We start from the raw sequence: 26,371 nt of genomic DNA on the forward strand, positions 1-26,371 counted from the left end.
AGTTTCACAGAGCAATTGTTCAATAATTCCTGTTTGTGGCTCTTTTCCAAATCCTTGAGAATAGCTCAGGCTGCCAGCCCTCCTTAAAAAAAAAAAAAAGAAAAAAATTTTACAACAGAAGCCGAAAAGCACTTGCTGTCACTCAGGGGTTCAGTGGTGGCAGACTCAGCCATTTCTCAGAAGAAACTCCAGCTCTGAGACTCCAACACGCAGAAATTTGCTGTCTGTTTGAAGACAATTGCCTGGAAAGATATAAGCTCCCAGACTGTAAATTTGTCGCAGCACTGGCCCTCCGAGATGGTGTTATCTTGGCTTGGTGAATTCAGTGAATTGGAAGCTCCATGAGGAAAAATAATAAGGATACTTGGCATTTCTGCAGTGTTTTCTACATGCAAAGCATAGAACGAGCTTCAAGCGTTTAATGTTTATTAAAGACTGGGAGGGTGTTTTGTTGCATGAAAGGAAACTGATAACGTGGATTTCTTCAGCAAAAGTAATAAAATGTTCTGTTTCTATGGAAAAAAAAATTAAAAATAATAACAACAGTCCTTAGTCCAAAAGTACCCTGCATGTCAAAATCACAATTAATTTTAGCCCGTAATCTCACGGAGGAAGGGACAGTCATTTGCTACAGCTCGTACAATGAGCAGCTCAACAGGGCACTGCCCTGCCCAGTGGTGGGAGCTACATCAGACAAATATTAGAGCAATATTAATCACCACGAGTGAAAGTGCAGCACCCAGCTGCCGTTTCAAAGTGTCTGGGTCCGAGCCAAGTGAGGAATAGGGCAAGGAGGGAGGCGCAGGGGCTCAGCTCAGCAGGCACAGGACACATGGAGCTGAGATCCCACCTGACCTCCAAAGCATCCCAAAATAGCCCCGTGACAACCTGGCCAGGATTTTCCCAAGGGTTTGGCCATGGCTTGCTCAGGGCAGATCCTACTGCTGGGCAAGTCTGGTGTTGTCATCAACATCACACTTGCATCATGTTCAAGCCCAATGCTAAAAGGAAAGGCAATCAAGATGTTTTTTGCTCCAGAACATCAATATCCACAAAGATAATCTGTGTAAGTGGATCAGCCACAATTTTTGGCTTCATTTAAATGTTTCTCTAAAATACTTCCACTTTGGTACAACTGTATGTAGCCAATGAAGTTATTCTCACTCTAGAGCAGAATAAACTTAAAAATCAAGCCCAGACCTTCTTTTCCAGCTAAGGGGAAAAAAATTAAAAAAAAAAAAAAAAAAAAAGAAAAAAAAGAAAAAAAAAAGCCCTCGTCCACTGGTTAAAGTAATGCAGCAGGTTTTTCAGGGCTCAAACACACTATTTTTCCAGTCTTTAAAATTTTTGGACTAAGAACAGAACAAAGAACAACCTAACCATTCTGGAAAGATGCTCTCAAGGCAGAAGAAGGAAAACAAACAGACATAAATAACCAGCAGCTGCAGAAGAGCTTGGCTGCATCCATACCTGCACTCTGCACAGAGGCAGTGACATTTATACAAGCTACAGCTGAGATGAAAATCCTGCTGTGGAGTTAAGCAGGACTGGTCCCCCACCATCCCAGAGCACTGGGGTTATCTTACTTCCCCTCCTAAAAATCCCAAAATAAAACCCCACAAACACGTTGCCATCAAAGATAGGCTTCACATTAGCCTTTTGACCTATTAGAGCTCACAAATCAGATGAAATGCATAGAACCATGCCAACAGCAACGATCAGCAAGAGACTCTTGCCATGGTGTTAAAGCCCCATGGAAGGTAAACCAGCTGGGTTTCCTGCTGCAGGTGAGACGTTCTCCAACCCACCTAGCTCAGTGTCTCTGCTATGGGACAAGGGGCTTCTCCTGCTCTCTGCCTGCTCTGGATGAAGCTCATCAAAAGCAAAATCATTAAGGACAGGAAGAGGGGAGATGCCAGATGGAGTACTGCATTTTTAACTATTCTGTCTTCAGCCACAGAGGTAAAACACTGAAGTAATTGCCAGGAATGAAGATATTTGTTAATTCTTGTTCTCTCCCATGGCTTGCTAGGCAAATCAGTGTTTATAAAGACAGGTTCTTTTCACAAATCCTCACACAAACCCCACTGAGGTCATCTGGGGTGATACACAAACCTCCCAAACCATTACATGTGCTGGAGACCACACATCTCATTCCAAATCCAGGTCCCTACATTCAGTAATTTACCTATTTGACCCCAATCTCTCCCGGCTTTACATCCCTGACTTTACTGGTGCTGTTCCCTTTAAGTTCCTCCTGACTCAGGGATGCAGACACGGGAGAAGGGCCACCCTGGGCTAAAACACACATACACGCACATGACTTAACACCCTGATCCTCCAGGATAAGCTATGAGCCTGTAAATCACCACACTTCCAGAAAACAATAGCCACCTCTTGTTTAAATAAAACTGCACCTGCTACATTAACATACCACCGAACAATCGCTTTGTTTCTCGCCAGGCATCCAGGCTGAAGCCACGCTGCTTCCTGACCCATATACTGAAAGGGTATTCTTAGAAGGGGAGAGGGGTTTCACAGAGCGCACCAGTTTAGCGGTGATCACCTTCCTTCCTTCTTTTGTACTGGGGATACGTGGTTTTGTTTAGCTTTCAACAGGTTTATTTCTATCGTGGCTCTCCAAGACCTTGCAGCCCTTCTTTGGCAAACGTTGCCTCTTTTTGTTTCCTACCTTGGGCAATCACAAGCTCCAAAGTGCGATTTGGGCCATTTTGAGTAATTTTTTAGCAGATTTTTCTCCCATCCAAAGAGCTTGGGCCAAGCAGGTGCCAGCTGAAAACCCCTTTGCCAAACGTTCGAACGTTGCTAAATTGTTTTGCTCTCCTTCACAGCAGGTTAATTATGATGCCTATTTCAAGTTTATTTATCTCTACTCAATGATTTTTTATTGATTGTGCTGGAACGCTCCTCTAGTGGAGTTATTTTGCTCAAATAATGTGCTCAGTTGTGACTGAAAAATGGACTGTTGGAGAGGCTGGGTCATGGATGCAGGGAGCAATAAGAGTTTTGTAGAAGTCGGCAGTGGAAACAAGAGCCAACTTCTCCATTTCACAAAGAAACATAGTGTCTCCAGCAAGGAGCATGGATGGGGCATTGCTAAGCCAAAAACCAATTTAATTCCTGAATCTGAGCCCAAAGCAAACCCAAATCCAGCCCGGCTAGTACATTTCTGCTTAGATGTGCATCTTGAAACAAGCACCCTGCCTCCACGCCCATGTCCACCCACAGCCAGGAGCACTTCCACACGACCAGCTTTCCAGGAACGTGGTACCCACTCCTCGCGTCCTCTTCCTGGCTGCCTGCCCCATGCCACGCTTCCTGCTCGTCCCACACTGCTCTCGGCCGGATCCGGCGCCTCCCAGTTCACGCAATCATTTCCACTCTCAGCTGCCTGAAGCCAGCAAACTTTGTGGGAGCTGTGCTCCACGGCCCCCGTCAACAGTAACATCAAAGTTGCAGCCTTTTAAAACTATAGCTGAACTTATAAAACACCATCTGGATTCAGACCATCCTACACAATCGTAAGAATATTCGTCCTGCTCCCGCAGGCACTACTAGTAGGTTACTCCTCTTCCTTTTATTCAAATTACAGCACTACAGCCTGAACATCGAGTGGCTTCTAGTGGAGCAGCTCAGAATTAAAGAGAATCTTATCAAACTGCATTTCAAGGCACTGTTTGGAGTTTCAGGTGAATCCTGGAAGTCAGGTTGCATAGTCTTCAGTGAACTGACTGACTGCCATGGGAACTGGGATTTCCTCTCACACAAACCAACAAACACACAAGTCCACACCAGCACGACTCTTTCATAACGAGAAATCTCTGCATGCCTCATCTACAAAGTGCCCAACCAGTCCACTCTCATTATTGTTTCTTTCCAATCAATATATTAAATTACTTTTAAAGAGCTTCCACATGCAAGACATGACATTTCTCAAAGTCCTGTATAGTGGAAGAAATTACCCTGAAAGCCAGGTTAACCTCCTGGTCCCTCTATCAGGAAGATGTGTAACACTATTCCAGGGAAGTAGACGCCAGCTCTCCTCAAGATCTGCCCTGACCAGAACCTGCTCTGCTGCACTCTTCCCCTGTGATGGATCCCAATGGACATCTCTGGCCAATGCCTTGGCCAAACCACCCAGCAGCACCGTGTGATTTCACTGCCTCCAGACCAGAGAGCCCAATCTGGGATGCAGAGCCCTGTGTGCCTCATACCAGGACCAGCACCAAGATGGCCAGTGGGAATCACCAGTGTCTGCAGAGCTTCACCTCTGTGAGTCTCAGCAGTGACTGCAGCCACCCGTGCAGGAGTTGTCCCTGTGCCACAAGAAAGGCCACCTGTGGGACAGACAGGTGCTGGGAAGTCTTTGCAGCCCAGCAGCAGCTTGGGGTCAGGAGGAACCAGAACATCATACAATGAAGGGAAACTGAGCCAAGCTCTGGACCAGGCCCTTCCTGACACAGGGGCATTTGAAATATGGGTCAAGAACAAAGCGTCCTGTTAATAACAGTTTGTCTCGTGCAGAGAAAAACGTGCAATATTTGGTTCACAAGCTGAATTCCAAACTGCCTGGCCATTTCCCCTTCGCCTTTACAAATTTATTGCAGTATGAGAGCTTGGCCCTCTTTATAGCGCTTAAGTGACAGACACATCACTCAGTCATGGAGCCTCACATCCCCCATCTCTGCTGCATCCCAGGGCAGAGCCAGCTCTTGCATAGGCACATGCTGCCCAGGTTCAACATCTACCTGTGCAACCACAGGACAGTTAATTCCTGCTGAGCCCCCAGTTATCAAACTCCTTTTATTTTGCTGTCCTGTAGGCTTCTCTACTACCTTGCTCCTTCCAAAAGCCAGCTGGCTCTATCACAAACCCTCCCAAACACAGTGATTAACACTTCAGGCATCTCTGGAATATGGATGGCAGAGAAGCCACCACTGACAGCATCTCCCAAACTCACAAGGGTCAGGGGCAGATTCTCATCACTGTTGGAGGTAAGAGAGATACCTCCACCCTCATGGCAGGTGGCTGCCTGCTGTAGATATAACCACCACCTGCCAAGCAGAGGGACCTGCTTGTGTCCCAAGAGGGTAAAGAAAAAAATAACTGGGTAGGGAGGGCAGGGCATGTCATTTGGCCTTGGAGCAAAGCCTAGAAGAAGCACCACTTGCATCTTTGGCCCCCACACCCTTCCCCTGCTCTAGTCTCTAGAGAGTACTTCTTCCTTCATTTTTATCAGTCAGGCTCACAGATTGAATGTTATCAATTGACAGCTTTAAAGCTAAGGAATTGTATAAATTAAATACAGTCTGAAGCAAATATACTGAGGAGCTAGAATTTATATACACACTAGATATGGGAGCTCTTAGTTATTACCCACTTAAGGCTATGGCACTGATGAATGGTAAGGCCACCCCATCCCTGAAGGCACTTTTCATTACCCACAGTATAGGAATATTGAGAGAGTGTGTGTATGTATCCAGCATGACTGCTCATTTCCATAGTTCTCCATCAGGTTTGCATTCAGTTTATAAAATAAAAAATTACTCCAGGGACACATTTCACTCATTCCAGAACCCTTTCTCTCTCCCTCTCTCCCCCAGCCCATATCCTGGCTGCTTCTCTCTTTCTCAGTGCCCTGATACTGTAACAATGCCTCTAAATCTGATGGTGCTTATTAAATGAAACAACTTAATTACTATCAATATATAATGTGGTGTACTTCAGCCTCAACCAAGGCGTCTGATCCCATTCTGCTCCTGACCTTTAATGGCCATCAAATCAAAGTAATTTTGGTCAGCTCAGTACAGTTCTGACACATGCCCAGGTCAGGAAGATGAAGGGACACTAATCTACCGTGTTACCCTGTCCATTGTTTAATACCTTTTTCAATAGAATCTAATAACTGGAGAAATGCCAGTTTTCTGTCTAGTTTGGGTTAAACCTCTTTCGCTGAAAATAAATAATTATGGAACATACTGAATAGCCCAGGGTTTACATAATTGGTGCCTCTTAGACAGAGCAATATACTTGCCTTTGAAGTTCACAAGGAGAGGAATTTCGGAATTCAAATCAGCAGCAGCGCTCCTGAGTGCGCTGCGCTCTCCATCTTGGAGGGGCCAGCACCAAAGCAGGCTTAATTAAGGGAAGTGAAAACCACTTTCGATTCACCAAGGTAACACAACAAGTGCATTGCTTCCTCTGAATTGAGGGGAAAATAGCAGGAATGCTTCCACTCAACAGCAGCTATTCTGCAGGCTGGGACTCAAGTCCTTCAGAAGGGAGGGGGGGAAAGAAATCTATCATAAAATAACCAGTAACACAGCACCCGTGCATAAAGACAACAGGAGTGTTTAGGTTCAAGCATTACTATTTATACATATTGTTTCCCTAGTGCTAAACAAAACAGGTTTTCCCATGCCAAAGCAAGGGATGCTGCCAGGAGAACTAGACACCCCGTCTGGATCGGACAAATAGCTTGACCTATTGACAGGGCAGCTGGATGCAGCAATATTTTACAGCAGGCTCACTTTGCTAATGCACTTGCACCAGGCCACTCAAAGCAACCCACGCTCCAGAAAAAAACAAATAAAATAAAAAACCCAACAACTTAACTGCAGCACAAAAACGTCACATCAAGGCGGATACCAGCGACTCTCTGGCAAACCAGCCCTGGCTGCATCAAATGCAAGGGCAGGAAACTGGGGAAGCATTCAGGGATTGCCAGGTTTCAAACCCAGCCCTGCCTCTTTGCTGGTGAAAGAGGGAGGCTACAAATCATATCTGCCCAGCTTTTGAAAACACCAGTCACGGAAGCTGAGCAGAAAACACAGAAGGATGTTTTTGTTAATTACCTGTTTCTCCACTGCCCATTCTTTACCTGAAGTCATTAGTCATGTAACAGAGCGGGCAGGTAACAAAACCCAGCGACGGAGATTTATCGGGCAGCTCTCAACCCCAGGGTCCTGCAGCAGCTTACAGGGTTGGGATTACATCATGCCAGAGCTCTTCAAAGGCTGAGGGGCCAAAACCGCCCTTGGTGCAGCCTCCACCGCCCTGCAGGTGCTGCTCCAGGTCATGAGGAGTTTTGCAGATCCATAGGGACAGACTCCATCCCTCCCAGCCCCTGTCCAAGGGGAGCAGGATGTGTTAGGCTCTGTGCAGCTCAGCCTCTGCACTGTCCATGCAAGGGAAACGAGGAGGAATGCCATCAGCTCCGGGGGAGTTGCACGGGTATAACTTAGAGCAGGATTTGCAATCAATCCTCACCCAGACACTTACTTGAGAAGGAATTCAGGGTTTGGCTGTACGTACACCAGAATCACTTCACAACCACTGAATACATTTGTGATGTAATTGAATCCCCCAGTGATTTTTCTTAAAGACAAACCTGATCCATTTAGAGTCGATTCTGCATCATTAAAGTTAATGGGAGTTTTGCCACTTACTTCAGAGACAGTGGGGCTGAGAAGGGATTGGGGCAGAGCAGATCACTCCACACAATGCATCGGCTGCATCTCTGCCTGTCAGCTTCTCCAAAAGTCAGGAAAGGAGTATTTTGCCATTATTTTGGAGAAGAGTTTACTCTTACAGGGCACAAACACCAAGACTTGATCAGGAGTCTGTGGGAAGCTGTCAAAATCAGCAGAGAACCAGTCTCAGTCTGGGCAGTGGTCAGCTGGACACAGAGGTGTTTTAGCACTGCCATTATGTGCTTCCTCCACGCTGGCTTTGCAAGAAAGTAGTAGCCTCTCTCCAGACACACAAAGCTGAAGTGCAAAATATCCTTTTGATTCAGAAGAAAGCACACAAAAGCATTTTTCCTCAAACTGCCATGCAAACCTTTTCCCTGCCAGCCGTTCTCTGTATCTGATCCCACATCTGTTTGCCCCGAGTGGAAAACACTGGTGAGTTTAAATGGCATGAGTCAACTCCCACAACCAAGAAGGGCACAGCCTAGACCACCAAATCACAGCTTATGAGTCTTTCCTAGCATATTCTGAGATAAAAGATCTCAGTTTTATTCAAAGAGAGCCAAACCCTGCTGATACCTAATTTTGCTTCTATTACCTCATTAATAACCTACAGACATTTGCAGCTTACACTTCTTTATGTCTGCATTGTGGTTGTCATACCGAGGCACAAGGGCTATATCTTGTTGTATTTGTTTTGGGTTTAATTCCCAGTTCTAGTCTATGCCTCTGCCACTTTTGCAGGGCTCAGCTCAATTAACCCTTTTGTGTTCTCTTCGCAGTGAGCTGCAGCAGCTGACAAGCAATCCACGCTCTTTTAACAGCATTAATGTATTCATGTGAAAATATTCATTGACAGCTTTATGTAGCGTGGCAGTCACTAAAAGTGGGATTTAAAGTACAAAAGTGGCATTTAGCAGTTGAGTGTAAGGGCACGTTCACATGTCAGTTAATTGCAAACATGTTTAAAATGTGTATTTTCAGCTAAAAACAATCCTGTATGTTTAACAAATACTTTTCATATTGGTCAGACTGGCAAAACCAAAAACAAGTTAAAGTAATTTGACCACATCAGGTAAACTCTTTAAAAAAAGGTTTTAAATGAGGGATAAAACTGTTTACAAGTTTTTAACTGTAAAATATTTCTTTTCTTCTTGTATCTTGCCAATATCAATAAAGAAACAACATGTATAAATATATATAAACAGACACTTGGCATAAGAACACATTTCATGAAATATGAGTAATAGAGCAGGAAAATTCAAAGTATATTTCTTTTTTTACTGTACTGAATGGACAGGTTACTGTAAAGAATACATTATGTGCAGATGGATGAAAATACAAAGTGCACGCAGGATGCATAGGATGTGAACAGGGTGTTCATTTCCAGGTAGAAATGCAAACATTTTGGTTCATTTCAGATCGCACTTACGCTGCACTATTTGGTGTCATTTCATTGACTCCCATGTTTTTGGACTTGAGTCCAGCAAAGCACTTAAACACATGCTTAGCTTTAAGCGCACAATAGTCCCCTTGAAGTCAAATTAAGCACATATTTACGTGCTTTGCTGGATCGGGGCCATACTACAGATTTACACAGATGTAAGTGAGCTCAGATGAGCTCAAGCCACAATGTTTGTGTCCAGATTCAAATCCAATTGGCAAATGCTTTCAAAAGCCGGAGGTATTTGGATTAGGGGTTTTGGTCCAAGCCAATCTGTAACTTTAGTACCTGAACCCGCTTTTCTTGTGCGCCCAAGACTCCCATCGGCATTAGTGGGAGCTTTGGAGGCACAAGAAGTACAAGAGCAAGACCTCTGGGACTAAAGAGCCAATTTACTTAAACCCAAATTATAACATTTTTTAACCTTTAGATTAAACCAAACTCCCACCAGAGTTCAGCCCTCGCTCCATTGCATTTCTCACCCAGCATTCGGATTTTTTGTTTATCGTATTACTATTGCTTTTGGCCAGCATTCACTTTATTATATAACATTAACCTAGGAAAAACTAATGGGCACCATCAAATAGCTGTTAACATAAAGCACTTACAAACAAGTGCCATTAGTGGACCAGCAGACAGCACAGGAACTCATTTATGTTACATCTGTTAATGTTGGATAAACTCAGATTTACAATTTTTAAATGGCAAATGATGCCTCAGTCTGGTCAGAAATTAATTTACAGGTTTTTCACAGACTGCACAGGTCCAGTCACAATGTGGCTGCCACTGAACCCCAAACCATGGATAAGCCAGCTGAGAGGTGCTAGAGCACACACTGACACACATTTTCACCCATATGCACACACCAGCCTCTAACATGGCTGGATTTTTCACCTGGGGCATCAGGCATGCAAGTCCCTTTCTACATGGGAAAAAAAAAAGAAATCTTCAAAGCATCAGGAACAGAAGTTTTCACCCCCCACCTCTGCAGTTCTAGCACGCTCTGCACGGATCAGCAGGTTCCTGCTACTGGTATTGCTCAGAGCAGAGGTGGCTGCTGGCTTTGGGAAGTCTGTGGTTCCCATAAATGTGGGAAACACCAGCACCAACGTGGGAAATCCCCCCCTAGCCCAACGCTGAGGGCAGCACAAGAAGCTGGAGAGCCCTTTCAACAATTCCTGCCCTCTCCAGAGGATGCTCCTTATCAGCAGCAGCCTCCAACACACCCCTCACCCTTGCTGTGGGCAGCAAAGCCCCGGTGGGACAGCTCTGCTGGTTTTCTCAGACACCCTTACAGGATTAGCACATCTTTTCTTGCTTATTAACCTAAACCAGAGCGAGGTGGTGCTATTCAATCACCTCCACCACTGCAAATGAAACAGGCAAAGCTCTCACAGCACACTGTGAGTGTTCAGGAGAAAGGCATGCCCTGAGCACCCTTAAAACCATCTCCCTTCTTGCACACAACTGACCAGGGCAGCAGGAAACTGAGAATCACACTGGATTCTGCTGCTGCCTGATGGTCATCCAAACCTGCAACCACAAATTAATTCATTTTTCCCTTTTTTATAAGGGTTTCTATGCATCAAGGAAAGTACAGACAACATGGCAGAATCACGGCGCTGAAAGAAAAAACAGCAGAAGTGTTGGCATTAAAGACTGCAGCACAAAGTGAAACTAGATGTGGCATCCAACGGCAATTCCCATAATGTTTTAGCAATGGATGGGGAGACTGTGCTGGGAACAGAGTGGTTTGTCATTCCCCCGAGCTAATCTCCAGCATGATCTGAAAAAGCACACAGGGGAGGAAAAAAAACCCTCTTCCTCCTATTGCTTTAGGATTTTGTAACCAACACTGAAAAGAAAACCAGCGCCAGTAGAAACAATCCTAAACAAGTGAAAACTTTGCAGAAAAACAAAAGAAAAGTAGTTATTTTTCAAGGAAACATCAAACCATTTTTGTAGCCTCTTCTCAAATTACAGGAGAAATAACATTTTGACACTAGGTCTGGGATGGCACCTTGAGACTCCTGTTATAGCATGTGCTTACATCCAGGAGGTGGAAACACCCCCAGTTTTGGCTGCCAGCAGCAAAAAAGCAGCAGTGCACTTTGCCAAAGCCCAAAATCACCCCCTGGCCCAAACCCACCACTACACGAGCAGTACCTGAGACCATGGCTCTACGTACAGCTCCACCTGGAGCAGGGTGCAAAACACATCCCATGGTGTCCTACAGGACAAACAGCAAAACACTCAGAAGTGAAAACCCCATCTTCTGCCCAGCACAGAGCTGACCTTCCTGTTCTTTTATTACCTTGCAAACGAGTGGGAAACAGAGGAGCCAATTTCACCATGATGCGGCACAGCTGAGCAGGTCCCTGCACAGCTGCGTGGAGGTGAAGCTCAGGAGATGCACAATCACCCTTAAATCTTTCTTTTCTCTTTGTACTGAGTGACCTTCACTCCTGTATCTCCCACCACCCCGATGTCCCATCCCCTCTCAGGACATCTGACACATCAGGTGCACAAAAACACCGTGTGAGCTTCTGAAAACCTGAGAAATCCAGTTGCAATCACGGAAAGAAATCAGCTGGACAGCCTGGGTACTTGAAAGGCTAGGGAGGACAATATCAGGTGGGGCACAGTCCCAGTTGTTAGTACATAATTACAAAAGCAGACGTCCTGCTCTTCTATATTGCTTTTTGCTTTTTTTTTCTTTTCCTTGAAAAAAAATTGTGCCTTAGTTAACTGCCTTTCTTCACTCCAACATTCAGGAAACCAGAAATTATATGACTCCAGTCTAAAATTTACTTTTCCTCAGATGGTATTCCACAGCTCTACAGAGTTTTTTAAGATATTATATAATTTTCTAATAACCACCAAGATCAGTGTAGCTGTAATACTGAAAAAATATTCTAAAAACTGACACAGCACCAAGGGCTAGAAAACACAAGAGTGACTGATGGGTAGTCCTGATAATTCTGTATATCAGGAAGTGGAATGAGAGATGGATAGATAACATAATGTTGTTATATAGCCACAAAAACAAGCCTATAAAGATATTCCCAGAAATTAAAGTCCAGGCTGTCTCACCACGATTCTTTGCTGTGAAATAAATGATACCTATGGAAGAATGCAAACCCCAAGGACACACCAAAATACAAAAGAAGATAAAAAAATCCTTATTTTAAAGAATTGAAGAGAAAAATCCTTATTTTAAAGAATTGAAACTATTTGCAATTCTTTAGAAGAGAATTGAAGAGAAGAGAAAGAAGAGGAAAATTCCTTTTTTTTAAGGAATTGAAACTATTTTCCACTTCTAAGCATTCAACACTAAAGACCTTGACAGAGTGAAGATTGCCCTGTATCTGCTTTCTCCACCTCTGGATGGATCCCAGGAGGAACAGCCAGCACTGAGTCCATCCCTGCCAAAGCGGGCTCTGCTCTCACACCAGTTTTACACCAGTTTAGCCCCTGTGCTCTGGGGCTGCTCCTTTAACCTACCAAGAGGAAAAAAACCCTTCAAGCCAGTGCTGTCTGTGAGGCTGCTACAGCTGACAGAAGGTACAGGCTGGGGAAAAGGTCTGCCTGCTCCTGCTCCTCTGATGGTCGAGGAAAAGGTATCATGGAGAAGAAAGGGAAAAGAAGCCTCAAGAACGAGAGAGTTTGGCTGAAAACCCCACCAGTAAAACATACTTTCTCTTGCTAGCCTCCTGCAGAATATGTCTTCAAGCTATTGGCAGATTTGGACATACATAAAATATTTTTTGCCAATACATTTTCACGTTAAGTTGATCCAGATACTTTCTGAAATTAAGTACCTTCCAACTAAATGTGTATTAGCCATGTACTTCTATTAACTCAGCCCAGTGTCAAAATACAGCAGTAGAGGTTAATATTTGGACGTAGCTGTTTTTCTAGCCATTCATATCACTTTTATTTCCTTTCCTTTTTTGTTCTTTCTTTAACCTCTTTTTTACTGCTGTTAAATTCCTTGCTTTCATTTTTGCAGGAGTTCAGCCTCCCAGCCCGCTCTCCGATGCTGTTAGACATCAGCTAAGGCTCAGACTTATTACTTCTGATATGTCACTCCTCAGGCAGGGAGCCTAAAGCAACACTGCTCCCTCCAGCCCTCGCAGGCTTCAGCTGGATCCCCACCAACCCATGGAGCACAGCTATTTCTGCAGCAGGAGCACAGAGGGAATATATGGACCTGAAGAGTAAGCCCAGCACCTTAATTTACACCGAGCCTCTGAAACGGGAGACTAAGCAGGAGGTCAAGATGCACAGAGGTGATTTAGCCATGTTATCTTGCTGAGATCCTGCATAAATATATTTTTTATATATTTGTATATAACTGGTATAGCACTGGGGAAGGAGAGGAAAGCAGGAGAACAGCATATTCAAGGCTTATTTAGTATATGAAAAGCACCAATCATCTCTTAAAACAGATGTCCCGAATTATTCCTGTGCAGAAAGGTGCCGGCAGAGCTGATTTGTTTGGCTCCTTCTGCTCAGGGTCTGAGAGCAATCCATCAGACATGTCCCATTTCCCAGTCCTCTTCCCCACTCCATCCCTGCCTACTCTCTGGTCACCTCCACCTTATTTCCAGTGCTCCCTTTGCTGCTGACAGTGAGACACAGCCCTTCTTTCTAGGAACACTGGCAGGCTGAGTTTGATGGTTACTGGCTGTCATATGTACAAGGTGCATAAACAGAGTGGGTAAAAGGACATCAAATATTTTTTTTTATTTTCTCCACTCTGTGGCACCAGGAAGTGAAACATATGAAAAGGAAATACAGTCATTGGAATGAATATTCCCTTTTTTTCTCTAGTTTCTTCACCTTTTTTCTTTCCCATGGTGGTCTCTGCATTCTCTTGTTTCATTCAAGCTGAATAAATAGCACTGAGCAATGATGAGGTCTAAATTCTGTTTAAAACCCCAGGAAGGGCTTTTAAGGTTATATCTGAGTCCTCAGACCAGTCAGAACTAGAAGAAGAAATGTCTGTGATTTAGTGTCTAATAAACAAACCGCCAAGGTCAAGATGGCATCTTCTCCCATATCCAGAACCACTTCCCTCAACATTTTGAGCTGTTGCATGTATCAGCAGTACTCCCTCCAGTCCCCAGCCATGTTTAATTTCCCTTCTATAAACAACTTCCCAAAGAGAAGTGGGTGTGAATTATTACATTGTAAAATAGATTTTTAAAAGATGAGCCATGCCAAGTGGAAGATAGTTATTTTGTGTGGAGCAAACAGAGCGGAGCTTTATCTTGTGAATGCTGGACCTAGATTTGCACATACCCAAAAGGCTGAAGGACAAGTGATTTTAATAGCCTGGAGATTGTTACCTCACCTATAAAAAACAGAGCTCTTAAATGTATTTCAAATTAGAAATGCTTTGCCCTCCAAAACTAAGTGTATGTTGCTTATCCCTGGACCGGGGTCAAACTATTCCTGTTTTTTTAAAGGACTGTCCCTTCCAGGGGCTACCCAGCCACACTGGGCTCAACCTCCAGCCTTTCACAGCAGAGCTGAGTGCTGTCGCCATGTCCTGCCCAGTGGTCTGATCCAAAAGTCAATCCAGGTCTGATCCATTTTGGGAACCTGGAGTGTGTTGCACTGCTTCCCAGGGCAGATCCAAGCACTGTAGGACCTTGGCTTCTAACATTTCTCCTTATTTACAAAACATTATATCGAAAACCGTTACGCTGGTAACAAAATTGCAATCAGAAGTCCGGAAATTGCTAAATAAAGCCCATTTTACTGCTTAACTTCAAGGAAAACCATAAAATTATCAGTCCTCCCTTTCCTCGATATATTTTCTTCGCAGTTTGCGATGCTCCATGGGGTATTTCGCTATGTGAACTCCGTGACAGTTTGGCTCCAAATTATCCGAACATAAAACTGAGCTTATGGAGCCTCACTCAGAGGTTGTGTGGACCCTTTTTATTGGCAGGGACTTAAAAAGAACCTTAATAAACCTTATAGGCTTGAGGGACCTTTTGGTTGCTGGCTCTTGCCAGCCCCACCGCTCAGGTCCCTCTCGCCGCGCCCGCGTGGAAGGCGGGCTGGAACCACAACCCAGGGATTTTATAGGGTTGGATTACCTGCCGGCATGGCCTTCTTCCTTCCCTAAGAATCTCAGAGCTATTTTCTTTGAAAGCAAGCAGGTGATCCTGCAAGGATACTCATAGCTTAATGCAGCTTGATCACCCAAGATTATGGATACGGCCAAAAATAATAGGGTCAGTTAAAACAGAACCAGGGGGGCCATTTGCTGGTAGGGGGAAAGGGCTGATGTGATTAAAGCTGGAGCACGTCCACCCGTGTGCAAGCCATGGAGTCCTGGCTCCGTGGATTTTCCTTAAAGCATCCATTTCTCCTCAGGATTTTATTACTGCCTCCAGTGATGCTGTAATTGCATGTGTAGGGCAGCAGGCCCCAAGTTTAATCTGCATTTCTCAGGGCCTAAGCTCTGTGCGGGCTGCCCGTGTTTGCACAGGCTCAGCACAACAGGCTGGCTGCATTCTGTGGTTGCTGTTTTAATTCAAGTCATAATAAATAATAATGTCAGGTTGGAAATAAATCTTCTGTGCTTGGTCCGTGACTGATCCTTCAGCTTGGTGCGTGGCAGAAGCCCCAGCTGGGAAGGTTTGCTGCATCCCGTTCTGGGTCTGACTCTGCACCACTCCTTCTGGTTCTGCCTCAGCTCAGTTTTCACTCAGGGCATTGGTGCAGTACAGATAATTTCACCTTTTCTCTCATTCTGAGGCTGGTCACTGATATTAAAGACATTGCACACTGGTTTGTTCACTCAGATCTCTCTGATCTGCATCATCTGGAGTGACCTAGTGCATCATTTCTTCATTTCTCAGTTACCTTGGCTTTATTAGGAAGCACAAACTCCTGGACAGCAATTATTCAGGCAGAGCATAGCTGCTTAATAGCATTTTCACAGGCAGCCAGTGACTACTGAAATATTGCTTTCTGTACGAACTGAAAGAATCAGGACAAATATCTCATGCTGTTTATATTTTACAATTAAGAAGTCTTCATTATTGCTGTAAATCATAATTACCATGGCACAGTAACAGTGAAACAGCAAAACTAAAAAGCAGTGCAGTTAGCTCAGATACAGCTGATACAGCTTTGCTTTTCAGTGTTGTATATTCTTAGAGCAATGGTCCATGCCAGTCCCTGTAGCCAAAAATACATCAAGAGCCTAAAAAAAGTAAAACAGAAACATCACTTCAAAATTATTTCAAACAACATATTTCCTTTTTTTTTTCCTTTATACAGAGCCACAAAGAAAATGGGAAAGATTAAAACTCACCAAAAGCATTGCTTAATTCCTCACCAAGGCGCAAGTAAATAAAACGTGCCACAGTAAGTTCAAATTGCAAAGAGTTTTCAAGAGGGGAAGGCGAATCATTTCTGTCAAACGTTGGAAATGTTAAATGGTTTTTAAATCAAAAATATAGGCACCACCAGTGACTCAAGCCGTGCTTTAGACATGTTTGGGGTGATTTTTTTCCAGCAGTCGGTGCTTGTCTCTCGCCTTCCTTCTGTTTGTCTGAGATGAAATCGGGAGGCAATAAATGGAGCATTTACTGGAGGAACCAGGTACCTTCAGCAGCAGAGCTATTTGTTCAGAAGGTACAAATTCAGGCTATTTGGAGAACCACAGTCCTTCAAATGGAGAGCCCTGCAGTGCAAGCTAGGGGTGCTGGACCCCTCCCACACCCCCCAAGTGACCACCACAGCCCTCAGAGGTCCTCAACCCTGGGAGAGATGGGGCACGGTGGGAAACAAGGATTCAGAGTCACCACAGTCCCCCCATCAGCAGTGTTCATATTTCATCCTAATGGCTAAAATGACTCTTAAATGAGGCCAGATTATAGGGCCAACCTAATTCACTTAGACTGATGTAAATCCAGGTATCTGTTACAGCATCACATGTTGGGGCTCACCGCAGAGCAAAAGCTGCTGATAACCCCCCTCCCCCAAGGATGAAGGGACGCAGATTCCTCCCAGCCAGAGCCAGTCCAAGGCCCGTTGAAGTCGGTACAAACTCCTTGAGCTCCAGTGGGTTTGGGATAAGGCCCGCAGTGAGCTCTGAGCCAGCTCTGCTGCCAAAACGCAAAATCCTTTTCCATTGGCTTTGCCAGTTTGGTGTTAATACATGTGTGAAGGAGCTTGGGGCAGGGGAGGAAGTTTTTGAGGGTTTGTTTTTTTTAAACTGAGGAATGATTTCACCCTTGCCAGCATGCGGACTTTGTGCAAAAGAGAGGGAGAGGAGGCGGGAGATCTTTTTCCTGAAGCCATCATCTCTCTGCTGCAGCATCCCAGCAGAGGGTGGATGTGTCCATCACAGGAACTCCTGGGTCCCTAAGGCCAGCTTAATCCCCTCTCTGTGCTGCAGAAGGGCAAATGTGGAGTCATGGGTGGGCATCAGCAGAGAGCCCTGCTCACCACACCCAGCTGAAACAAAAGGAGGCCTGATGAAACATGGGATGTGGGAGAAAAGTATCCCTTGGACACCAGTGAGCTTCCCATCCCAGTATAACAGGACCTGCTGCAAGCTGGTATCATTTTTATCCCATTTTCCCTATAAAACAGCACTGTCCTGAGCCATCCTTCAGCTTTCTCTGTCACTCAGCACTTTCCCCACTGCTTAGTTTTATGCTGCACATGTCCCACACAAGATGCTGTTGCCCCTTTGGCTTTCCAGGGGAAGGGCTCTGCCTTCCTGTGGCTTTCAGAGCATGTAGCCCGGCCGGTCTCAGCATTAAACTGGGGCTTTTCCAGGCTGCCTCAGTATAAACAGTTTCAGCAAGGCACATGTTATACGGTAAGATCATCCGAAACCAAACATTTTCCCACTGCACACAATAAACATCCATAATAAATTACATTATACAAAATATATTTATGGCTAATTTTTTAATTTAAACCACCTGGGAAATTTTTGTTAGGCTGGTTGATATGAAGGTCTCAGTATTCTGGTAATCTAATGATATCTAATAGACAAAATAGTATGATGTTACAGCAGTCTCAAAGCTTTCATTTTCTGTATCCTTCTCAGAGATCAAACTGGCAGAACCCATATTTTTTGAAATTTTATACATAATTGGTGATGCAATTGCCAAAAATAACCTATTCATAGAAGTCTTGCTCTTCTGGTTTCTAACTTACTGTAATCACGGAACAGAGCAGCGCACTGCTTTGCAATGGAATATGGGTTTGGGTCAGGGAGCAAGGGCTACGATTGTGTGGCAGTTTCCATTCTGTGGATTATTTTACAAGCAATTTAAATTTAGTTTGGAGTTTAAGCAGGGCTAAAATGTAGTGCACCCATTCAGACATAAAAGCAATTCTTCAGCAAAGAAATAAAGCTGTAACTTGGGTATGTTCCTTTTCTGAACCAAAATTTTGCTCCAATATAAGATTTTCTAAACAAAAGCTATTGGTGTCAAAGGAGACAAGAGTGCTTCTGTTGCATAAATTAAGCCCAGAACTGTAATCCTTCCACCATAAAACTCTCATGCTCATCACAGATCAGCCAAGATTTCCAAAAAGACTCAAGATCATCACAGATCTCTCTCTAGCCAATACAAATCCCAGCTCAAGCCGTGCTGTGGATCTGCAACGAGCGCTGGCGGCTTGGTAGTTGCTGGACTCATTTTAAAGTGCAGCCCATAGCTTTAGCTACTTCCTTGCCTCCTGTTGTTCCTGGGACTTGGAGGCCATGTGGTACATTTCAGCCTTAACTCTGAATTTCCTTTATTCGGAGATCAAACTCTGACATTCCCTCAAGGTAGTGGGGGTTATGTCGTTGTGTATATCCCAGTTTAAAAGATAATGCTTCACTGAAACAGACCACAGCATTAAACCCTGAAATAAAACGAATTATATTTCACTTCCCAGCTCTTATTGCTGGATTAACTCACATTTCTTTCTCTTTGTTACATATTTAGCACCAAATACAATATTCATTGCAGGCTAGCTTCCCTCCTCCCACACGTATCCGTGGCTGCCCTTTCTTCCAGCAGCACTGGAGAAGGCAATGCCTCGGCACAGCCTGGAAATGCAAACAAAAGGGAGCGAACATGAAGTCAATGAGTGATCAGACAGGGCTTCTTTATACCCTGAGAATTTTGATATTTTTGTTTAAAATGGCAGTGCAAAAAAAGAGACAGAGTCCTGAGGACAGCAACACCCACTTCTCCTTAGCTTCTCCACCCCCTTCCCCACCTTGCTGTTTCTCTGCCAGCAAACACCTCCCTCCAGCAGAGACTGCAGCAAAGGGGTCCTGGAGGTGCTTCCTGATGCTTACTGGTCCATATCACGGTCCCTGCTGGTCTTGTCTGGGTGCTAAGAGCAGCAGCAGTAACCTGTTGCGCAGGAATGTGGCAGGAACCCACTGGAAATCCATCACAGAGCAGTGATCAAAGCTCCGACCCCAGACCCTGCTCTCTGTATGCAAACCTCAGCTCCTACACCCTGCTCCTCCTTCCCATCTTTGAAAAACCCATCACTGCCTTTGCCCTCAGACCTGGGCACTTCTGAGGGTGCCTGTGATCCAGGTAAGCAGTGCTGAGGATGGAAAACACTTTGTGCCAGATGTTGGCTCTGCAAAGTCGGAGCTGAACCTGGGTTTTTTTAATGACCATTTCGTTTTTAAGTGCATTCCTGTGATCCCAGCCTTGAGCTTGTGTCTCCATATGAAACTGCACTGCTTTAACTGGGTGCATAGATTATAAAACCAGGAAGAGTGGTCTGGTCTGCTACCCCTGTATAACACAGGCTACAGGAATTCCCTAAATTAATTCCTGTTTGGATTAGCTCATATCTTTTTAGAAAAACAGCCAACCTTAATTAAGACAAAGGAATTCCACTGATGTTGAAACCCACCCAGCTCTCAATAAATAGTTTTACTGGTAAAATGCCTTCACTACTTAAAATATAAACTCCATTTCTAATCTGCATTTGTCCAGTTCTAGCTCTGTCTACTGAATTACATGACACTTGCATCTGCTAGTTTGAAAACAATGTGGGATTAAACCTCTTTCTGCTCTTCGTAAGCCACTTCTTGCCTAACTAAACTGAAATGATGTAAAACTGATTGTATTAAATTACAGCAAAAGAACACCGACTTGCTTCCAAAAATGACAGCAAACCTAGTTAAATTTTAAATAAACAAATATTATGAATTCTTGGTTGGAAAACTAAATGTCTGAACAAGCCCTTCCAAAGCTAAAGTACATTTGTTTAAAAAGTGGTTTCCCTGCAAAGCAAGGCAATTTCTGTGGACAAGGTTTCATTAGCCGAGATTTATAAAACTCCATCTGCTTCCCCACTGCCCTTTCCTCATCCACCTGGGGCGGGAGCAACCACCAACACTTTCTGTCTTCCACCACATACCTGTCCTGGCAGAAAATTCATCCCAATTTCTTCTTCAGCACTCAGACAGCCTTTATCAGGGAGCTGTGCTCCCCAGAAAGGCAGAAATACCTTCTCTGTCCAGCCACCTTTACCTCCATGGAAGGCAATAAATATTTTACAATGGATATTTCCTGCCACGGAAGCACACAATTAGTGTATTTGGGAAGCATCCCAGGGAACAACACCCAGGCTCCTGCATATCAGTGCTGTGCTCCCTACACGCATCCAGGACGTTTCAGAGCCTTTGTGGGTGTACAGATATTGGTGTCAGGACTACAAGCACCCAGCAGCCTGTGCATACCACAATCTCTCTCTAAACTATACACTGTACATATATTAATTGCAATTGCAAATATCAAACGGATTTACCTGCTTTTCTCTGTATGTGCACACACAGACATAGCTATTATTCACATAAATAAATATATCTCCCATGGCATAAGCAGAGAAAGTATGTTTCTGAACACACATGTGTGCACACCTCTCCATAAGCACGGCCACATCCACACTTATGTACACTTAAATAAGTAGGTGAATAGGTGAATATGAACACTAATAGCCATTATGGCAAACAACAATGAAAGCTGTCCCTGGAGCCCGCCTAGGGTAGGGCAGCCAAAATGATTGAGTATGTACAGGGCACTGCTGCAGCAATGGCACTCACTTGGGCCTCCTTTTAGAAATGATTAATATTTAACAGACTTGGTGAACCTGGCTTTGGTTTTAGTTATGATTAGATAACAGGGTGCACAGAGCTGTCTCACTGAGGACATGGTGGGGATGTCCGAGCAGCTGCCAGTAATGCTTTGTGAGAAGACAGACAGAAAGTGAGAAGGGGGAGAGATAGGAGACAGTGAAAAACAAAACAAAAAAAAAAAAAAAAAAAAACAAAAGTGCTCAGCTCCGTTTGTATTTGTTTGGAAAGAAAGGGGGGAAAAGCAGCCAAGAGGCTGGTGTAATAAGATGCTGTAGCTTTCATGAAAGAGGTGAAATAATTTTAAACACAGACACACAATGAGTTTATTTATTTAGAAAGTTGTTAAATAGAGTCTGGGAATTCAAATATTCAATGTTGACATTGTACAGAGCTGGCAGGGAGCCAGCCCCAGCTCTCCAGAGGGACCCAATGGCCACGGCGCCCAGGCCCTTGCCCCTCCAGCCCACTAACTAGGTAAAAGCCATTAGTTATACCCACAAGCAATATCTGAATCCCAGTCAAATAATGTTGCCTCAGCCAGCCAACTTCAAAGGCGTGTAAGTGTGTTTGGCTTTTTAGTGCTGGAACTGCAGCAATATGTCACACTTTTGAAAGAGTTTTGTAAACAGTTCCTTCCCCTTTGTAGAAACATTTCTTAAGTTTCTTGTACCCCATGTAAACAGCGATAAATTAACAAGAGTTACATTTTTCATTTACAAGCAGGGCTGTATTAATAACGGGCTCGCCTTTTGGACCGTCCTTTTCCTTTGTGTCCTTTCCCTGCCCAGCACCGCGGCCGGCCCGCGGTGGCCCGGGAGCAGCCAGGAGGCACCGCAGAGCTCAGCCCCGGGCTCAGCCCCGGGCGGCAAAGTTGGCCCAAAATTCAGGGGTGGCTGAAGGCCCTGAGTAAGAGAGAAGAATAGAAAGCGGGGAGAGGGAAAAAAAAGGGAAGGAGGGGAAAAAAGGGAAGGAGGGGAAAAAAAGGAGGAAGAGAAGAGAAGAGAAGAGAAGAGAAGAGAAGAGAAGAGAAGAGAAGAGAAGAGAAGAGAAGAGAAGAGAAGAGAAGAGAAGAGAAGAGAAGAGAAGAGAAGAGAAGAGAAGAGAAGAGAAGGAGAAAGGAAGAGAAGAGAAGAGAGAGAAGAGAAGAGACGAGAAGAGAGAGAAGAGAAGAGAAGAGAAGAGAAGAGAAGAGAAGAGAAGAGAAGAGGGAGCGAAAAGCCACACGCGCGCTCTCTGCCCTGAAAAGGGTTAATGAAGCGCCTGGTGAAAATATGCCCGGCATATAATGGGATTGTCTGGCCCGTCCCCGCAGCCCCCCGTGCCCGCGCCCGCCGCGCAGGAGCCGCCCGGGGACAGCGCCGCGCCGGGGCTGCGGCCGGGCCGGGCCGGGCCGGGCCGGGCGGTGCCGAGCCGGGCCGAGCCCGGTGCCGGGGCGGTGCCGACCCGCGGCAGCAGCAGCGGCGGGGGCCGGGCCGGGTGGGGCGGGGTGCGAGGGACAGAGGGACCGAGGGACAGAAGGACACGGGGACAGGGGGACCGAGGACAGAAGGACGCCGGCCGCCCGCGCTGCCACCCCCGCGCCGGGGCCCGGGGCACCGGCAGCCGGTGCCCGCGGCGGTGCAGGCGCCCGGAGGCGGAGGCGATGGCAAAGCGATGGCAAATAAACAGCCTCGCCGAGAGGGCCGGCAGCCGGGACACGGCAGACATCTCCCTGCTCGAAAACAAATTCCCGGACAGTCTTAAACAGGCAAATAAACTTGCCGGCTCTGTTTTTCTATCAAGCCTTTTAAGTACTAGGCTGAGGCAAATTTACAGGCGCAGGAAAACCTGCTGAAACTTGGGAAAGTGCTATTTTTACTATCTCAGATGGTTAGAGGGATCTGGATCTACCTTGACTGCACTAAATTGCCTGTAAAAAAGTGGTGATAAAGTGTAAAAGTAACAAGTGCCTCCTTATTCACGTGTGTTCCCCTAATCTGATCACCTTCTGTCTCTTTATGAGGCTACTGGGTGGCTGGGGCTACCCCGGGCCGGCTGCAGGGCTGCGGCGGCCCGTGCTGGGGCGGGGTTATTCGGGGATACGGTTTCACCAGGCGGGCACAACCCACCCGAGTGGAAAAGCAGCTGCCCCGGGGGCCGGGGCCTGTCCCGGCGCCTCGCGGGGCGCGGATGCCCGCGCAGGTGCAGCGCGGCTGCGGGCGGCCGGGCCCGCGCCCCCCGGGCCCGCGCCCCGCACCCCGCTCCTCACCGCCTGCCTCCCGTAAAGCGTGGCGGACAGACCGACTTCAGCGTGTGCTTTCCCTTATTTTTACAGCTGGACATTTAAAAAATTCACTGGCTGCTCCCCGCGTGGCTCTTTTTTGTTTCTTCTGAATTATTTTTCTATTTATTTTTTTTAAGAGGGGGGCAAAGCCTCAAAATTATTTTTCAGCAATTTTACACTGAGGTCAAGAAAATACCCTTCAGGTATTCTCCCTTAATTAGGAGGGAAAAGCTTGCCTGGGTATTGGCGACAGTCCCGCAATCGGGGCGATTTTTTTGTTTCACGCATAAAGCAATAGAAGTGAAATAATACAAGAAATGCTCTTTATCCCGATCTGTATCCTTTTCCACGTAAAAGGGTGAAGGCTACAAAGTATTTTCCTATTCCTAACTCAGACAGAAAGAACTGAAAAGCTAAAACCTTTTTCTCTCGAGTGACTAAATTAAAGAGGTCGCCTCCAACCCTCCTTCCACTTGCCATGAAACTGAGACGCTCTTCAGGGGGGAAAGAAGCAGCTTTTCGGAACACAAAAAAGAAATAAATCCCGGCTTTTTAAATATGATTTCCTTTATGAGTCGATTGTAACCGAAGGATTATTTAATGCAACACATCTGTCTAGGAGGGGAAAGTCCTGCTGCTGCTGCTGCTGCTGCTGCAAGACGCGCAAAGTTTGCAGTCGATCGGATCTCGCCCGCGGAGCTGGAGCCGGAGCAGGAGCAGCAGCAGGAGCCCTGCATCGCTGCGCGGCGAGCAAAGCAAGGGAGAGGCGAGGAAACCTGACGGATTTTGTCGGGAATGGGAGATTTTTTTTTCCCCCATAATCAGCTCCAAAGTACGGATGGTAACCTTGAGATTTAAAAATGTATTTGTTTTCAAATTGAGGGCGCTGGACTATCCACTTTGAGATCACCTAATCAAACGCAGGTTGCTGCTGTTGTTCAGGTTCAGAGAAAAGCTGATGATGATCCAGAGACATCTTTCACTTCCCCTTTTCCACGCTTCTCTATTTTTCCCCCTTCACAAATATAGAGTAAATAAGCATCTGCTTTTTACGTCACGCAACTTATGCAACATTTCATCCGACTTTTTTTTCCTCCTGCATATTTTTTTTTTTCCACTCGGGAATGTGAGTTGCCATCGCCAGGGATATCAAATGAAACTTGCCCAGATGTGTCAGAGAAAATAAAGACATCAGTTGCTTTTAAAATACGACGCGAAATCAGGCGAAGTTTTGTTGTTGAATCCCTCATTAAAAAAAAATACATTTTTTAAAAAAGAAAAGAAAAAAGGAACCCCAACACTGCAGCAGTTAAAAGCAGAGATCCCTATCATAAAGGAGAAACAGATGGGGTGAGCGTAAGACAAATAATTAAGCAAGTCGGGCTTTGCGTGTGGACGGCCGAGCCCTCGCCTCGCGGAACACAGACCTTCGGGCGGCCAAACTGTATAAAAAAGTGCTGGAAAAGCGCCTGAAATTACAACATTTACATCAACTTTTAGCGGGTGACTCCAGCGGGCTGGGAGGCGCTCGGCGCTGCCCGGCGAGCCCCGCTGTCCCCCGCCGAACCGCGCGGGGCATCCCGGCCACGCGGAGCGGCTCCGCGGCCCCGCCCGCCCCGCGCCCGCTCCGGGTCGGTGCCCGCGGGGAGCCGGGCACAAGCCGGTGCTTTCGGGCACAAGCCCGCGGGCGAGCGCGGCGGGGCCCGGGGGGTGCCCGGTAGCTCCGCGCCGGCTACCTGCGCCCGCGGCTCGCCGCCTCCCCCGCGGAGCCGCCGCTGCCCCTCCGCGCACCCGCGCTCACCGCCCCCTCCGCGCCCCCGGCCCTGCGACAGCCCACAGCGCCCACTATAGGGCCCGGAGCCTCTCGCACACCCCCCTCCCCCGACCCCCCCCACTCCAGCCCCCGGCGGCAGCAGCAACTTCCAGCGCTCGCCACTGAACTTTTCCTCAACTCCTTCCCCACCTCCCGCCGGCCGCCCGCAGCCCCCGGCCCGGCTCCGGCTGCCGCACCCCCCGCCCCGGTCCCCGCCGCCGCCCGCCGAGCAGAGCCGAGCCGAGCCGGGCCGAGCCGGGCCGGGCCGGGCCGGGCCGGGAGGCTGGGAGGGGATGCTGCAGGTTGCCTGCGAGCTCCGCGCCGCACCAGACATGTCTATGCAACATGGCAGAGAGGGAGGGTGAAAAGCCAAGAGAAAGGGGTATTGCACCTACTTGCGGCCAGCTTCCTCGCCCTGCCCTTGGATCGCATGCTGCCAGTCCCGCGGCCGATGCTGGCGTGGGCTTGGGGTAGGGGGGGCTTTTTTTTTTTTTTCCTCCCGGAGCTTTTCCTCCTTTTTCGCTCCCCCTCTCCCTCTCTCCTCTCCCTCTCCCGCACACACACTCTCCCTTTCTCTCAATCCCGGCTCGCTATCTCTCCAGCATTGTCAGTTTGGACACCTTCGCACATGCGCACGGGCGGCTCCCCCCCGCTCTTCAACATTTCAGCGCCGCCAAAAAAAAGTTTGCAGCGATCCATCACCGCCGGTGGGGACCCTGACAGCCGGCACCGGGGCCGGGACGGGCCGGGACGAGGCGCGCAGCCGCCGCCGGGCTGCGCCACCGCGGCCGCGGGGCAGCCGCTCCGCCGCCTGCGCACCCGGGAGGGGTTACAGCGGGGGAGACCCGCGCTCCCGCGGGGCAAGGGCTAGGGGGGAGAAGCGACACCTTTTTTTCTGCCTTTTTTTTTTTTTTTTTAATGGGATATTAATACTGTTCTGGAGTCTTTGCAACGTTTAAATAGTTTATTCTCACGCGGCAGCAATTACCGTAGATCTTTTCGCATATATAGGCAGGGAGATATAATTTGATTACATGTTTTATTATGTATGCGTACCATGAAATCGTACACTTTCCCGGCGCGCACACTTTTTCGCCACCTTGAACTCGGCTCAGCCACCACCAGTTGGGCAGAAAAAAAGCGTTTTAAAAACAGCAACACCGACCGCTCTAATCTGTTTTAATTACAGGGTTTGCCAATCAAAGAGGGA

The 26,371-nt window shown here is 46.5% G+C and overlaps 1 protein-coding gene across 6 annotated transcripts in view; it reads right to left on the bottom strand.

Annotated features, from left to right (window-relative positions):
• The window catches only part of MECOM (MDS1 and EVI1 complex locus), a 329,394-nt gene extending 303,596 nt beyond the window's left edge, over positions 1–25,798 (bottom strand). For 3 of the 6 annotated variants that reach the window (XM_068200240.1, XM_068200237.1, XM_068200239.1), the window contains exon 1: positions 11,104–11,236. In XM_068200240.1, coding sequence (XP_068056341.1) covers positions 11,104–11,161 — 58 coding nt within the window. In that variant the 5' untranslated portion in view covers positions 11,162–11,236. Of the gene's footprint in view, positions 1–11,103; positions 11,238–25,556 lie in introns of those variants that run through there. The other 3 variants (XM_068200238.1, XM_068200236.1, XM_068200242.1) reach the window with 3 other exon arrangements.
• Between the last annotated feature and the right edge of the window lie 573 nt (positions 25,799–26,371).

Source organism: Anomalospiza imberbis, chromosome 10, assembly GCF_031753505.1.
Source record: "Anomalospiza imberbis isolate Cuckoo-Finch-1a 21T00152 chromosome 10, ASM3175350v1, whole genome shotgun sequence".
Classification (NCBI taxonomy): Eukaryota; Metazoa; Chordata; class Aves; order Passeriformes; family Viduidae; genus Anomalospiza; species Anomalospiza imberbis.